This window comes from Chiroxiphia lanceolata, chromosome 4 (genome assembly GCF_009829145.1).
Source record: "Chiroxiphia lanceolata isolate bChiLan1 chromosome 4, bChiLan1.pri, whole genome shotgun sequence".
In the NCBI taxonomy this organism is placed as follows: Eukaryota; Metazoa; Chordata; class Aves; order Passeriformes; family Pipridae; genus Chiroxiphia; species Chiroxiphia lanceolata.
The window spans coordinates 27,276,688-27,294,337 of record NC_045640.1 but is presented as its reverse complement, the minus strand read 5'-3'; the positions used below and the strand labels follow the sequence as shown (position 1 = coordinate 27,294,337).

Sequence of the window (17,650 nt, the reverse complement as noted above, 5' to 3'; positions counted from 1 at the left end):
TGAACAAATTCTGTGGACCTCTTTAAAGTGTATGTAATATAGTCTGTTTTAGTTATTGAAAATACATTATATCCAGAATAGTACTTCATATTCATTTCAGATCAATAATAACTGAATTCTGTTACAGTCTAATATTGATATGAAGTCTTACAGTGTATGAAAGAAGTTGATAGTCCTGACCAGCTAAGAGAAATTATTTAATATACGGGAAATTATAGTTTTACATTTTTTTCCAAAAATGAAGGAGTTAAAATCTGTGGTTGTCATTCTAATATCTTTCATTGGTGCATAAAACATAAATAGAAAACTCCAGTCTATCCTTAAGAACCTTATGAACTTTTTTAGATTTGACTTTGGTAATTAATTCATCAGGAAATTAGACCTTTTATATTTTGAAAGAAAGTGTTTTGTTTCCTGTGGTAAGTTTGTGGGTAATTATTCTTTTACTTCTGTAATATTTTTTAATTAAATGAGGCATATACACATGAAAAAATGTGTGTGCACCTGAGAACTTTTCTATTCGTTTGAAACTTGAAACAAAGTAGGCTTCTGAATTATAGATATTTAAGGCTTTATTTGGAAACAAAGCATCCAAAAAAAGCTACATTTAAGGAAGCACAATTTCTGAACACAACCACTCACAATTCCTTAGGCTTTAGCAAATTATATTAATAGTGGTCCTTATCTGTGTAACTGCAACACATTCATTCTTCCTGTTTGGCCTGACCAGAGGACTCAAACAAAAAAACTTGCTGCTGAAATAATTTGCAGGTGGGAGATTTTTAGTTACTTCTGTAAAATACACACAGTAAATTCCTCTAAATCCCAGTGAATTATTTGAATTATTTGAAATATTTGCTGGTGGAAAACCAGGACTCTTAATGTGTGTATATATATATAAAATTCCCCTTGGTTCTTCCAGTAGAAGTTCGACATAAAGATTTACTCACAGTCAGGAATCTGTGTTTACCAGTGGTAGTTAAATTGCATAATCCTATATAGCAAAAACAGTATCTCTTTCCATTTTAAAAGTTAGTGAATATAAAATATCTTAAAAATATATTGGTTCCCTTGAAGCTTCAGAATTAGATTTCTGAAGATGTTGACACTATGAAAACAAGAGATGATTCAATTTAAAAGGAGAAAAAAATAGTACTGTCAGTCTTGTTAACACTATAATAGAATGAAAGCATATTAGAGCTACTTGAAATTGCACTCTATAGTTTTAAATGTGTAAGAGTTCTGTAACTAAATGACTCTAAGTAAGGTTAAAATATTTGAAGTTCGTGGAACCATTTGTTTCTCTATTTATCCTGCAGTTGCCATACCTTTTGTTTTATGTGCTACTGTTATTTTCTTGCTACATTCTTAAATTTAGTTATCTTTAACTTGGAAATAAATGTTACTTTTAAATCTGTGTCACTATATTTATTATTAACCTGCCAAAACAGATTGGTAACATTTGTTCTTCCAGGTGATGGATGGTAATTTTGGTGCTTTTTTCCTTTCTTCTAGGGGTGTTAGAAAAAACATGCTTTTATTCAAATGGAACTGAGGTCATCACAGTTAATGGTGACTTTGAAACATATGATGATCTTTTGCCAAACATGGTTGAAAACAGTTCCAAGACTGATCTCACAATGGATCTCAGCACACAGCCTTCTTCCTGGACCACCACACTTTTATCCCACATTGACCAAATGAACAAGAACTCAAACATGTTTAGAGAGTCTTTCCAGGAAAATTCATTTGGTCTGCCAGCTCAAGCCACAGTGCTCAGTCATCAGCCTACAAATGATGCTGCTTTGTCAGAGGGCTCTGAAGACAACACCCAGCCGTTTGCCACTGCAGAGGAGGTGACTTTGTGGTCTACAGATGCATCCTTTAACAACACAGAGAGGATGACCACTCCGCCAGTATTAAGTCCTACCCGTCCATCTGCATCACAAAAAATGTATCAGAAAAAAAGTAAGTTTACCTTTCATTTGGCTCCATAAATCTGACTCAAAAACTACAGAGCATACTGTTGGCATGCTTTCCAGTGTGTTCCTGTGAGTTCTAAAGCATGTGTCCCTTTTGATAATTTGTCATGCACATTACATGTTGCAAGCCAGTGGTTTCTTATCAGAACATTTGATCGACCTGTTGAGGAAGATGCAGTAAATTCTTTCATGTATGAAAAATTACAATACATTTTTCAAATGGTGGTAATAATTAATGCTTGCCAAGGCTGAAAATGAGTTATTGCAGGCTGTATTAAGTTTGTAGGTTGAATTTTCTGTTTCTTTAGAACTATGTATGTGGCAGATAAAAGTTGGGAAATAGTTCAGTTTTGTCTTTTCCTTGTTCTTTCTCAAGTGAAGTAAAAGTAGGGAAAACCTTGCAATAAGACTTTCTTTTTTTAAAACCTGTTACACAGAAAAGATTACTTTTGAAAATGTTACAGTGATATGTTATTTTCTTACTCCAAAATTAGCTTTTAAAAAACAACCTTATTGTAAATCTCTAATTTGTCAGTTGTTTCTTCTTTTCCCTAGACCGTAGTGACTTCACAGGCCATTTGAATAGTGCAGGCTTTCTGTAGGTTCTGTTTCCTAAATGATGTTTCTTATACAGATTTATCTCTTTTTCTCTCCCTGCATCCCAAACAGAGCGAATATATATAAATGCACACTTGAATCCTATTAGTGATTCATTTATTTACTTCTTTTGGCAACTTGGCTAGTTATGATTGTACCAAGGAACAGCAACAACGCATAGTGAGCTACACCACAGATATTTTCATCATCATAAATGAAATACCTATTTTAGATAGATGTAACAGTATAAACCCCTTTTCCCTTATCTTATTATGTTGGAATGAACTCTTTGGAGATGTGTGCATATGTAATAGCATATGTATGTGTATAGGACGTGATATTTTCCCCTCCTAATATGCTGACGCAAGGTGCTACAGTGCTGCAGTGGTTTAGGACAGCCTTAGGCCTGGATTTCTAACCTTTCAAATATTTGGGGTTTGGTATTATATAGAGAGGTGCTTTTAGCCTATGAAGGACTTTCTAAGTATGTGTTCTATTTTGATATATTCAGTACATTCCAACAGCATTATGACTGCATGTATATTCAGTGAGTCTGACTCTTTGGAATTCTATTGTGAGGTAGCTTCTTCTGTGTAAAGAGAAAAGGATAAAAGCTTTTCAAAGACAAATTTGAAATACCACAGGTTTCTTAAAAAACCAGAAAACAACAACAACAACCAACCAACAAACATCCCAAACTGAGATACTTGTAGCTAGGTTTTTCTCTGCCTATCAGAAACATCAGGAATTAGTACGCTACTAATCAATAACCTCTCAGTCTTTGATTCCACCTACAAGTGTTTTGCTTATCTGTATTCATGTGGACGTTATCTTAGTTCTGTGTGTAGATACATAAAAATATGTTTGTGTATATATATACATATACATATATATACATGCACACATACATACAAATATATATATTAGGGATCCAGAAGAATTTGATCTTAGAGTAATTATGTGTTACCATGGCTGTCCAAGGCATAGAGGACTAAAAAGCAGGGGATTTTGACGAGCACATAGTACCCCTCACTACCTTTCTTGTTCTGGTCTTTGTAAATTAACTCCTTATATTCATCTTTGGTCTCTGTGATCTCCCTTTTCCCACTAAGCTTTGCTTCTTGGAGAGAACCGTAAAGTAACAGAGAAGGTGGTCTAATGTCTATAGGAAGTTCTTATGTATTCTAATGCGGAGGGAGATGAGGTATAATTGGGAGATGAGGTATAAACCAGCAAAACTGGAATAGTCTGTTGGAGTAAAAATGATTTTTTTTTGGACAAATAAAACTTAAAGACCACATAGGAATGGTAGTAGTAGATCAAATTAAGTCTCTCTTGCTTAGTGTCTGAATCCAACTGTGAACATTGGCACATGCTTGAAGAAGAATAAACTAGGTCTAGCATACTGAGACACTTCAGCATTACATGGCAGCAGATTCCAGTGATCTGCAGTACTTCAGCATTACATGGCAGCAGATTCCAGTGATCTGCAGTGAGTCCTGATCAGCATTCTCCCATGAACTGATGTAATCACTTTTGAACCCATGTAAAACAGAGATTTGAGCTTTTTAAGTGTATCTCATAAGGAAATTAACCTCTGAATGAAGTGTGAGGCTGATGTTCTTTCATGAATGCACACTAGCAAATCATCCATCAGTACAAATTTCATCTGGTTCAAATGTGGGGAGGTGAATGCATTTCTGTTGATTTAGTAAGCATGAATAACTTGGACTTTATGCTGATTTTATACAGGATGTCGAAAGACAAATGAACAGAGACTGCCAGTGCAAAGCCAACCAGACAAAATTCTCTGAACACATTTGGACTGACATTCCTGTGGCTGTTATGTTTTTGGTCTGATACTAGTATCCCTAGCACTGGATTTGCTTTACTGGTGAACCACAGCTTCAATAAAAGACATTAATTAGAGAAATTATCAGCATTGTGACCTTATAGTATTTAGTCAAGACTTCAAAATAACACAAGTAAGACATTGCTGAGTTACTAACTAGAGAGGAATGAAATTTAGCACATATGACATCAATTATTTAAAAAGTCCTTGAAGCAGAAGGAAGTTCTTTGGCAGAAATTCTAGTAAAGAGTAGGTTAGTGGGTAAATAGGAATGAATGATACAAAAAGGAAGAGATGAAGAAGTTTATTTTCATTTTTCCAGGGAAAGCAATGCCTCACACATTTATTAGAAAGGAGTCAGTGAAAATGCTGGTTAATACAACATACTTATCTTTTCAAAATGTTGTTAACAACAGTCTTCACTGAGAAGTCTTAAAGAGACACTCTTTTCACACACTACATGTTCATTAAGAGACAGGAGGAAAATTAAGAATCAATGGTTAGGCTCCAGAGTGAAGAGGGCTACAGATGGAGTCTTACAGACAGTGTTTTCTGATCAGGCAAAACAGTGAATAATGAAGTAACATTTCTGCTAATACAGATTTATCTGTCTAAAGTGAATACTTGGGAATCACATAAAGGTCTCATAGGGAGACAGTGACTGATAAAATGTGCAGATGACTTTGTGCTGATACATGCAAAAGAATGCTGGAGAGTGGGGAACAACGCTAGCTCTATTGAATACATTGTTGGACTCTCAGCTGGCATTGCCACCAGAAAAGGGACCTGATGGTTTGCTGCAGTCAGCATTCTGGCTCCACGACTGTCAAGAAGGCAAATGGTGTTAGGCATTGTCATGAAGTCTACAAAGGACAAAACAGAAAATCTCACTACATCAGTGTATAACTTCAGAAAGATAATAGTAGAATCAAAAAAGGCAAATAGCAGCCAAGTAGACCAGTAGAGAAGTGGAATGACTTAGATGTGGGGAGGCACTACACAGGAGGAAGACACTTTTCCTTCTGGAAAACAGCTGGCTTAGGAGTAAGTGACTGTGGTAGACATTCATACCATTTTGAGTGTGTCTTGGTGAAACAGAACAGTTACTCACTGTTTTTCATTATACCAGGAGTTGCCCTTTTATTTTTCCTATCAGACAGTAAGTTAAAAAAAGAAAAAGGAAACAGCATGGAACTCTTTGCCACAGGATGATGAGAAAACCTGAAAGTATGAAAATACTTGGAGAACCTCATGACTGGTTGGTCTACTGGTGCTTTTAGACACAATAGTCCAGTGGCAACCTCTGACTTGTGAAGGCTCAAGATTTTACATTGCCAGAAGTTGTTGTTATACTCCTAGATGTTTGCTCCTTATATTTGCCCAATATTATTAGAACTTTTCTTGGAAATATAATACTGGCCTCTATCAAAGACCAGCTTCTGAGTTAAGTGTATCCTGTGTTACCTCTCTGTTGGAAAGCAAATGAAGAAATATGTTTCTTCTGTTGAGGCATTTAATTTTGGGTGAGTTCATGTTTAAATGTTTTCTGAAGGCATGGGCTGTGGTCCTCGGTCATGAGAATGATTCATTGGAGAGTTTTCTGATAGCAAAAACATCAGGAAGGGAGTCTTAGGTGAATCAATAGGTTTAGTAGTGTTTATTCTTGCAATTTAGAAGTATATGCAGTATATTCTGTTCATCTGTCAGTCAATGCTTAGCAGAAAACCCCCCACATTAAGTAGTAATTATCGTAAAGAATAAAGGATGTTGTTCCATGGTAAGTATTAGCACAACTTTATTGACACTTCTTTTTCTTTGAAACGAAAGCAGACTGCAGTTAGGCAGTAAAGTGAGAGACTGCATTCAAGCGAAGCAGACACCCTGTTCTGTAATACTGCTAATTTGAGGGGACAGGAAGGAGAAGAGCGAGCAAGAGTTGACATTCTTCCTAGAAAAACATCTAGGAATATGCACTGGGACAAGAGGTATTAACCTTGTGATTTTGTTTCCTACACTCACTAGTGTACACGTGCCTATGTATATTTAACATCCCTTTATTCTTTTGTGCCGCTTCTCCCGCCGCTCCGCCGCCGCCGCCACGAGAGGGCGCCGCTGCCGCGGGTCCCGAGCCCCGCGGGGCCGGAGCGCGACCGGGAGCGGCCCCGGGAGCGGCCCCGGGAGCAGGGCAGAGGGCACTCCGGGGGGAAACGCGGGCACCGGCCTCGCCTGCTGGGAGGGGACGGGAATGGGCGGCTGCGGAGAAGGACGGGGAGGCACCCCCGCGTGTTAGGGGGCGGTGGCACTGGTCGCAGAAGAGGTGGCCTGCAGAGGCTTTCATCTGAGGAGCAGCCTGGCTGCACAACTCCAGGGTGTTCTGGGGACTCCAGGGAGAGCACTACACCTCTTAGACATTTCATTAGGAAAAGAACGGAGTAAAGAGCAAGGTGGACGGAAACAAGGAACAAGTTTTTTTTCCACCTATGGCTTTTTTCATCTATGGGTTATTTTGAATGTGCTTGACAGAGTTAGGAAAAGGTGTACATGCCAAATGAGCACGGGTGGGTTCCTGCTCAGCTCCTTCCTGCACTTGCGCAAGTGTCAGGGTGAAACCCCTCCCTGAGCCCTAAACGGTTTCTTGGAAGAATGAAATGGAAAAGTGTCTTCGCAAAAGCGAGGCAGTGTATCAGAGGACTTGTTAGGCGTTTATGTTTCCTTGCTTGCATCTGTTACTTTTTTCCTAAATAACAAATATTCTTATTATGCAGAGGAGCCTTGGGTCTTTTCATGTTTCAAGCACACGTTTGAAACTGGGCAACGTAATTTATTTGCAGTCCCCTGCTCAGTCTAGAGGTTATCCTAATCCTCTGTATTGTCATTTAACTATGTTCAATTCATACATGAAATAAATATCTTTATCTCTACCCAGCATTTCTTGCTTTCTGTTTGGTTTTCTGCCACTACTAGAATCTGCAAAGAACTAATCTGGCCCAGCTTTCTGTTTGGTAGGAAAGAGCAATATGAAAACCACTGTGGGGATAGCTGGACGTGATATGTCACAAGTGACACAGCAACAAGAAATTCCATTCCTCTCTCTCCCTGCCTTGTACTGCTCATACTAAAGACATTTTTATCTACTGAAGCTAAGGTATCCAGTAACTGCATCCAAAGTCAGTCCATAGGTTTGTGTCTTTCTAATACCCAGTATTTCCAGCAGTGATCTGATAAATCGCTTTGTCTTTTAGCTCAATTTATGTATAATTACTCATACAAGTTGGAATACTCCTAATTATATAGGAGCAATAGTAACAACAGACCCATGGTAGATTTTTAGGGGTATTCTTGTCCTCAAAAAAAAATATTCAAAATGTTGTTAAAACATGATTTTCTCTGGAAGGGAAAATGGTTTTTCAGAATGGCATAGAAGTGCACGAACAGACCTTAGTGTCAGACCAGAAGTTTAGCCACTCAAATGTATTTTTTTCATGCAAATGCAAGCATAAGTAGACTGATATGGTAACTATTAATTTTGTTGGTGCTTGAGTTCATACCTGAGAGTGTTTTCCAGCAATAGCTTCTGTTTCTTTATCTCACTTATACGTACATTTTCTATCAAAATTAAAGAAAGTGAAAAAAGCTGCTCTAAAATTCTGGCAATACAGTCCTCATTTAAAAATGCATTTTTTTCACTAGTCAAAATAATCATGAAAACCATTCTGCTTTTCCTCTCTAGCAGAAATTGAAAATTATAATTGTATTTAACATGGAAAATTAATGACTTAGAAGAGAAACACATGGTGAATTTTCACTAAATTCAATAGCCAGAACCTGGTTTTCATCAGTTGGCCTGTTTTTCCATTGTTATTTCTTATGAAGCATGGGCATAGCTTGACAAGAAAACCATTAGGTTTCTGACATACAAGATTTATTAGCTGAAATCCAAAAGATACCTAAAAACCATTATTCACTATATAGAGTATAGAGCCATTTTTCATTACCAAGATGGTATGGATGTATGTAATTCTGAAACTTTAAAAAATGGAAGACTTTCAGCTTTATACCTTTTTTACATCTGTTATGGGGTTTTACACTTTGCTGCTTGCATCTTAAGCAGATGTTTGTTGTCATATTGAACCATGAACGGACCAAGAGGCTAAACAAGATGTCAAATGCTTCACCTGGAGTGAAACTTTCAGGAATGGGAAGGATGAAACAAGGCATATCATAAGATAATTGTTTGAGAATTGCAGCCACTGACTTTTGTTTCAGACCTATCAGCTGGTCTGTAACTAAAAAAGTATTTGTGTGGTCATTTCAACGAAAAGATGATGTTAATACATGTTTTGTTCTATATTGTGACTGATCACTTAGTTTCCAAAGGTATACCTTACACCTGATAGCAGCATGTGACTTTATGGTTGATTAAAGCTGATCTGTTTTAGGCTTCTGCATGGTCTGTTATGGATTATAATAGATAGAGTGCAGCCAGGTGTGGATACAGAGCCATCATTAATAAAACCAGTAAGTTCTAAACTCTTGTCCAAATATTGGAAGGTCAAAGCATTGATACAACAGAATGTGATTTACAGTCACCGTCTTCTTTTGCAATCATGTGAAATTCAAAAGCAACATAATGAATACAATGGCTTGAAATTGTTGTGGGAATGGGAATTTGAGAAAGTGATAAATATCCAAATACAGTTAAAGATTAATTTAGCTACTAATCCATACACAAAATCTGTCTTTCTCACCTTTATTATGACTGATAATTAAAAAAATTATACTCTTCAATGAAATAAAATAGCAGAAATTCATACTAGAAATTAGGAAAATCTTTTTCACCAGTTTACTAGTGTAGAACCTGTTACCTGTAGGGGCTGTGGGATCCTTATCCTTGGGTGTTTCCAAGACTCAGACAAAGTCATGGATGACAATATGCTGGTGGCAATGTCACTTGGAGCAGCAAGTTGGCTAGAAACCTCCAAAGGACTCTTTCTACCAATACTTCTATGATTCTAAGGTATAAAAAAATTGAGAGTAGAATGTGAGCATTTTGCATGGTTGAAAAAAGTTTAACATTACAACTTTTTTATTGGTATTTGACATAATTTAATCCTAATTTTCATGGGAAAACTTGTAGTTTCTCTCTAACTGACACAGGCAATTAAACAATGATCTATGAGAGAATTGAAGGAAGGCATCAATATTTATTAGTGGATTTACGTGAAAGAAATAAATGGACTTACCATTCTGCGAAGAGCAGTTGAGGTACAAGGATTTAAAAATCTCAATTTGCACATGCAACTTGAAGGCATAACATTCATAAGATTTAAATGCAACCTGAACTGACGCACAGTTGTAAGAAAGTTAATCGTGTTAAACTCTTAAACACTTTCCTTTTACACATTAAAAAACAGGGTCATTTTTACCTCGAACTGCTCAGGCTGTTAAAGTTTGTCCGAATTCTTCCTTGTTCACAGAACAAATAGCGCAACTTGAACTCTAAAGAATAACTCCATTAATGTAGCCAGCTAGGCTTGTCTGCAAACAGAAGTATTTGGACTCTAGTGGTAGAAAAAGAATTAGGCCATCACTGAATGTTTTAGAAATGCGGTACTCAAAAGAAAATTCCAGTGATGTAAACAGGAGAGTCAGTAGCAGTTGAATGAAGAAACTGTATCTCATGTCCTGCCACGTATATTTTACCAAATGTGCCATCAAATTCAGAAGATCTGAGCTGCAGTATTTTTGGCTAATGCAAATGATCCTTTACAGACAATGGTTATGCTGTAATGAAACAAGTACCTACATACCTCTGAAAAATATAGTTGTGTGTATTTTCCATAGGGAAAACAATCAATTTCTTAGACTGATCAGTCCTTAGTTAGCCAGGGCTTTGAAGACCAACACTCAGATCTTAAGCTTCCCCTGCAAACTGCCAAGCAGAAAGCTCCAGGTTGCAAAGCATAGGTTGTGTGTACTTGCAGTGTTGCACTTTGTAGTGTGGTGCTGTATTCTCCTCATAGTTTCCGGATAGATTTCACAGGGAGGGGTTTGCTGTATTAGTTTTGTCTGAAACTGAGGTGGGTATAGTTACCATTGAGAGATACTCTTGGAAAAAAGGAGCCTAATTTCTTACTAAATAGATCAGAAGAGTAATGTGGCTGTTCTAGAAAGGTAATTAACCGGAGACAACTGAGATGGTTCAGGCACAGCCTATTTCTATGCTGATCTATTCGTAACATAAACTATTTCAAGTCTTTTACAAAGGACTGTGTTTTGTTTTTTTTGTTTTGAACATAACAGTATTGGTACATAATTAAATGTTGTCAATCAAGCTAGCATTCATTTTCACTTATTGAAAACACATTTGTTAGAAAAACCCACAGAAACAATCAACCAGAAACATCTGGATACCTGCCTGAGTCCAGTGAAATCTACCATTTTTTAATCCCTTTTTTTTTTTTTACAAAGCCTATCAAGAGTGCTAAAGTTATGCACATGTTTCAAAACATGTGCAAAAACTTAATATGCCATGGAAAATAGCTTTTAAGAATAGATCTAATCCTAAAATTAATTTCAATATATGTCTTTTATTTATTTAACGGTAGATTCTTAGAAATATGTCTCCAATTTCACTAAAGAATCCTGTAATTAGGAAATGACTAATCAAAACACCAGATTTAGAACACAGGCCAGCTTGCACCTCATGGTGGGTAGGTGTTCAGCCTCAGCTGTGGCTCTTCAGCTTACCTGCTCTCATCTATGCCTGTCCACGGGACTAAAGAAGTATGTGCCTCAGCCAAGAAGAGCAGTGTCTGGAAACAACTTGCTGAAAGAAGTGGGGCTCCAAAAAATGAGTTGACTTGGTGAAATGTCCAGCCTTTTGCAATGTTCTTTGGTCAGGAGAATAACTGAGTTAGAATTTATGACATGCTCTGAGCAAGAATTGTCTGGTGCGGACAGGGTGTGGTGTTCCACTCTATAACAGCTGGTGCAGATTAGCTTAAAAAAATAATTAGATAGCACTTCAACTCTGATCTAAAATATGAGTTGTATTCCCCTCATGGCTAATCCCCTCTCTGTGACCTGGGAGATAATGAATTTTTTTTCTCTCTACTGCAGGTGGTTAGTAGCCTTATCACCTCTGCCTTTGGTACCTGTGGAGCACAAGGGCGAGTTGACAGTGACTCATTTCTTTCAAATTGTATAATTCATTAGCCGAAAGAAATTAAATGCAGAGAAATTGTTTTCAGCTAGTCCTGGTGTCTGACTTCTATTTCAGATCCTCAGATGGGATTTGCTGTTCAAAAGCTTGTTTCCATCTTCCCTACATCTCCCCAGGTATTTGTTGTCTGCTCAATGAGCTGACTTGGCTCTAACACTGGCTGAGTTAAACCCCCTGGGTGGTTTGGCACAAAAGTTGTTTCAAAGAGAATGGCAAGCACACATGGTGGAGAGGAAGCAGTATTGCACCATTGCTTCAGTTCAATTGTCTTGTGAAATGTTTTTCTGTCTGTGTCAGTTGACCTAAGAAAAGTCATGACCTTCTGCTAGAAACTTACTCGACAGTACTTTGCTTGTATCTTTAAGCTGCCATTACTGTTACTGAAACCTGAATGCGAGCCCTCAGGAGAAATGAGTTTGTCAAATGTCTACCCACATGTAAATGTAACAAACTTAATACTGCTTCTCTTGAGAGTATGTCTGTGCTGTATTAAAGCTGTATAAATGCACTCCTGTTAAGCCTTTCTTTAGGGATCAAGACATTACATTTCATATGTAAATTGCTTCTGATAAACCAGATTTCCCAAAATCTGCAGGATCATTTATGCCCCTTATCACCTAAAAAAACCACTATCAGTGCTTTTACTTAAGTGCTTTTTAATTCATGTTTCCCTTTTGCAGTATACTATAGAGGATCTCCGTTCTAATAAAGGAGAAATGTTTATTTTTTGCATGTCAAAGAGGAGCTTCTTTTTACATTTTTTTCTATCCCTTCATCATTTTTGCATTTTGGTAATGGAGGTATTGCTGTTCATGCACACTTTTTCTTTGTATTGTGTACAGATACAGTATTTACCAAAAATTTATTGGCCGTGGTAGTGCTCTTGAGACAGAAATACTTGTTAGCTCTTCAAGGATATTTTAATCTTGTCAAGAGAGGCTATTAGAAATGAGGACCTTGCTGTTGATAGTTGATTGCAATATTGTACTTTTACAACACAATGTGAAATTAAGTATTCCCTTTGTCTTTTCCTTCACTTTCTGGGTGCTTAGTGGATACTTTTAGGTATGAGCTCTCTATTTCCATGGTACAATTAGATAGTTTGTTGGTTGCAAAGGAAAGAAGAGGTGTCAAGGAAGTGATGATTCTGTCACCAATGACTCAGTTTCTATGTGGATGTTACAAAATTTGACTGTGATAAAGCAGCCCCCTATAGTTTTACTGAGGTTTTTTTTAACAGAGAGCAGATATAAGAGGGAGTTAGCAACAAAGCGAATGCTGATCTTGCGACTTCTTTTGGCAAATAGGCTGCGTGGCAGTAGCTGGCATCAGGTTAGGAAAACACAGTTGTAGAATAATTTACTCCCTAGTAAATTTCCATCTTTAAAAACTAGAGATTAATTTTAATCTTGAAACTACAGATTTTACGCTGGTTTTTTTTTAGAAAGTGAAAATATAATAAAGGAATGCTTTAGTTGTGTAAGAGCACCTGTGTTTTAATTGTAAGACAATGGAAAATGTTGCTTGGTGTACATCAGTGAAGAAACCTTAAGAAATAAAAGTTTTGAACCATGAGATTTGCATTTTATAACCTTCTTATTAACTACAACTTCTTTTTTGTGCATGGAATAATTATTAAAATTACTCCTATCTAGATATCACAAAATACAGTTGCAGAAGTGAATTGTGTCTGTTTTTCTAGCAGACGTTTTGACCTAATCAAAGGCAGATGATGTATTATGTACATTCTGTTCCTTTTTAGGCATCAGCTCGAGTGAAAGTTTGATGTTTTGATTTTATGCAAATATACCTCAATAGGTACAGAAGGAATATGTGCAATTGAAGAGAATCCTGGCAGGAACCAGAAATGAGTAGACAGTGTTGAGCTTTTCTTCATTCAACATGTTACTTCAATGTCTTTTGCTGCACTTCCCTGTTCATGAGGAATTTGGAACCTGCTTAATTTACAAATGTCTCTTTAGCAAGCTTTTTATTTTTCCAGTATTATGGTGACAGTATGTCTTGGCTCACATTAAATCTCAAGGAGCTACAGAAGTTAAGGGAGTGGCACATTTAAAAAGGGAAGTCAACTATTGAGAACAACACTTGAGCATATGCTCAACTCATCTCTATTCAGAAAGCACTTCAGCTCATGCTTGAAAGATGCTCTCAGTAGAGAAGGTGTCTAGCTTCATGACTGAAATTCCAAATAAGCAAAAGTCATTGCTTTTAGAAAAAGCAGTTGGCACCTACCTCCTGTTTTGATTTGAAAAGGGTCTGCCGGTACTCAGTAGTTCTGAAAAAATTGTCTGCGTAGTCTGTGGCTACCTTTTATCTCCACATCCAAGGATATGAAGAGTTACAAGCAGTTTCTTCTATCAGGATCTTGAGAACAGCACTAAACTTAAGAATTCCCTTAATCACCCATGGTCTGACAGAGATGCTCTGCAACTTTTCCTAAACTTGTGACCTCTGATTTGAGGCATCTAACTCATGCTTATTAGAATAGTTCACCTCTAATTACATGATGCTTCAGTTTACTTTGTGCATTGTGAATGTTCAGTGCCTTTTAGAACTGGATGTCTCATTTTGGATAGCCAGTGAAAGATGTTAAATCTTGATATGTATGTCTCAAATATTCAGTTTAGTGATTCAAAATATGCAGGAAAATAAAGTTAAGAACACTCTTTTTATTTGTAATGCTTTCATTAACATCTATAATTTTGAGCTGCTTATAAAACAAATGTAATCCTCTCGTTTAGATAGATTTAATTTTGGAAGCGTGACTAGGTACTCTGATTAAAACAAGTGTTCAATTTGTTATTTAGATAAAAGGACATCGGCAGTGTCTGTGACCTAAGTGTTTCAACATTCCATGAGGGAAAAAAATAGAACCGCGTGACACAAAACTATAATGTTTTTTCAGAACTAAAATAATAATGCAAAAAAAGCCTTCAGCTACTATAAATTTTAAAATAGGCTCAAATGGTTTGTATCTAAATACCTTATGCCCTCATAAATATTTTTAAAATTTTTGTGTAAATGAGTTTTAAAAATCTTACCTAAACCATAAGCCTTTAAGTGAAGAAAAGTTGGATGAAATCCAAGTAGCAGAAAATAACAAAGAAACACGAGCAAGGTGAGTTGTGTTGAAGGGTAAATTGCAGTCATGATTGAAAGGTAGTATGTATTCATTAGAAGTAATGATTGTTATATCTTGGATAGGGGAGAAAGTATATACATAGGAACATACAAGCTGTATGAGAAAATAAGAGGTGCATTGACAATACAAGATTGTTGAAATTACAGCAAGAAGCTGACATTGTAATACAGAAAGTGAAGAGAAGGTAAAGATGGAATATGAAAGGAAATGTAATGACATGGGAAGTTATATCTTATGAAGAGTAATTTCCACTGCATCCAGAATAAGAGATACTCTGGGAAGGAGACAGTAGGGGTCTCCAATAGATGGCAAGAATCATTCCGACACTGAAGAGCTTGAAATTGTTGAAAAAATGAAATGCATTCGTCTCACTATTTACAATAGCAAATTTAGGACAGATGCCTGAAAGATAGGCAGTTTCAGTAGTTCTGAAGGGGAAATATTAAGGGAAATCAGAAAAAGACATTAAAAAAAAAATCCTTAACTTTCTGATCTGATTTAAAAACAAAGCCCAGTGAACACTATCCAAGCTGAAAGTAGGAAGAAAACTCTGACTTAGTTTGACTGATACATTTTGAGTTGAATGCCCAGAGTCTCTGTGAAGTTTCTTTATTGATTTCAAACTCTGATTCAAAATATGTCCTGACACAAACAGCTGCAAAATAGCCAACAGAGCACTTTTTAGAAGAATTGAGAATTTTAGACTGAGGGAAATAGTACAAATGATACAGAGATGTTGATCAGGCTTGAAAAGAATTGAAGTATTTAGATTTTTTTTTAAAGCTATTTCCTTCCACAGCTTGATTTTGGTTTTCTGTCCATGCTATGTCTTCCTCCAGTTTATAAACTTACGTAGTCCATATAGCCTGACACAGAGACTTCTCAGAATTTTATCCCATAGTGGGAATTATCCAAATGATCTAAATCTGTTACTATATTTTTGATGTGTCCCTGTCTTTTTCTTGCTTCTGTCTAGCCTTCCATACAGAAAGGTGACCTACAATTTCCCTTTCTCTTGGACTTCCTCTCCAACATCACTGAATTTTTTCCACATGACTCTGAGTCCAGTGTCTCTATTTAAGTTCTGTTTGGTTGGCATGGAGTTTATCTTCCCTGACGTGGTCACCTTCACACAGTGAGAAGCACATAAAAATGATCCAAATCTGACATGGCTAAGTGGGATCTGGGCTAGCTAAATAAAATATTTAAAGGGAAGTAGAGCAATGCATGAGTCAAAACTAACTTCGTAGAATTGTTTCAATGTTTTCAATTATACTTTCATGTTACTTGAATTTGAAAAGAAAATTTTTACTAGACTATAGTTGATTGCCTTTTACAGGCTGCCAGATACCCACCCAGCTGCTCTGTTCTCTCACTCCCTCCCCTCAACAGGACAGTGCAGAGAGCAAGATGAAAAGTCTCTTACTTTGAGTGAAAGGCAGAGAGATCATTTACCAATTGCTATCAGGTGCAAAACAGACTTGGGGAAAATAATTGAATATATTGACAGCTAAAACCAGAGGTGGATGGTGAGAAACAAATAGAAGAACTAAAACACCTCCCCGCACCCTTCTTTCCCAGGCTCAATTTCATTCCTTCATTCCCTACTCCTGTACCTCCTCCCTGACGTGAGCAGCTCAGGGGGATGGGGGATGAGGTTGTGGTCAGTCCATAGCAGTTCCACTCTGCTGCTTCCTCCTCGTCACGATTTCCCCTGCTTCAGTGCTACAAGGGCTGCAGTCCTTTTAGAACAGATCCTGTATGTGGCCTCTTGAGGGGTTGCAGCCCATCAGGATAAGCCTGCTACAGCATGTGTCCTTCACAGGATGCAGTTCCCTCAGGACATAGCCACCTGCTCTTTCGTGGAGCCCCCCACAGGCTGCAGAGTGGATACCTGCTCCATCCCAGGTCCCTTCCATGGACTGCACGGGAATCTCTGTTCTGGTGTCTGAAGCACCTTCTCCCCTCCTTCTCTCACCTCGGTGTTCACAGGATTATTGTGCACACTTACATTTTCTCACTCACTCTCCTGTGCAGGATTTTGCTCTTTGTTAAACATATTTTCCCAGAAGTCCTGCCGTCATGGCCGAGGGCCTCAGTTGTGCCCTGCTGTCACCTGTTGGTGCTGGCTGGAACTGTCCATGTCTGTCATGGGGCAGCCCCAGCCCCAGCCTGCGAACCCCCATTGCCTACACCTGCACCTGATACTGAGAAAGCTGAGAAAAACAGGCAAGTTTTACCCTAAATCATGTAAGAAGAAGCAAAACCCAGAGAAATAAAGTGAAAAAATTATCTCTAAATTTTATTTTAAGGATGAGCAATAAATTACATCCATGAAAGACAAAACAGTGATTGATACAGTGAAAGCTTTTGTCTGGAGGGCAATGGTGATATATTTTAACCACTGGTAGAACCATCAAGTCCAGAAGACACTCATAAGACATTACAATATACTGGCTGAATTTTCCTGTGACAGAAATGCTAATAATACTTCATTCTATCTGTATCAGGTGTTGTAATTAAAAATATCTTTTCCTTCAGGCCTTACTTTTCTTGTAGTGTTAAAGCTTATGAGTATGGCATCACTACTACTTCGATTTTATTAATCTATTATCATACAATTAGTTTTGCAAATTTCTTAAGATCCATTATCCTGCATTTAAGTGTACTTTTCCAAGGGGTTAAAGAGCACCCCACTAGTGCTCTTCCTAATTGTAGAAATGTTGGGTTTTTTCCTGCAGAATGTGTATGTATCCTTTTTATTTTCTTCAATAGTGTGATGTGACTGTGTGCTGTTCTGTAAGGATTTGTTGATGTTTTCCATGTTATGT

At 37.3% G+C, this 17,650-nt stretch overlaps 1 protein-coding gene across 5 annotated transcripts in view; it reads left to right on the top strand.

The window, feature by feature from the left end:
* Positions 1–17,650, top strand: part of CORIN (corin, serine peptidase) — a 122,027-nt gene that overhangs the window by 18,251 nt on the left and 86,126 nt on the right. For all 5 annotated transcript variants that reach the window (XR_004356593.1, XM_032685327.1, XM_032685326.1 and 2 more), the window contains exon 3: positions 1,516–1,968. Coding sequence is in view for 4 of the 5 variants with exons in the window: in XM_032685327.1 (XP_032541218.1) it covers positions 1,516–1,968 (453 nt within the window). In the remaining variant the exon portion in view is untranslated. The remainder of the gene's footprint in view (positions 1–1,515; positions 1,969–17,650) is intronic.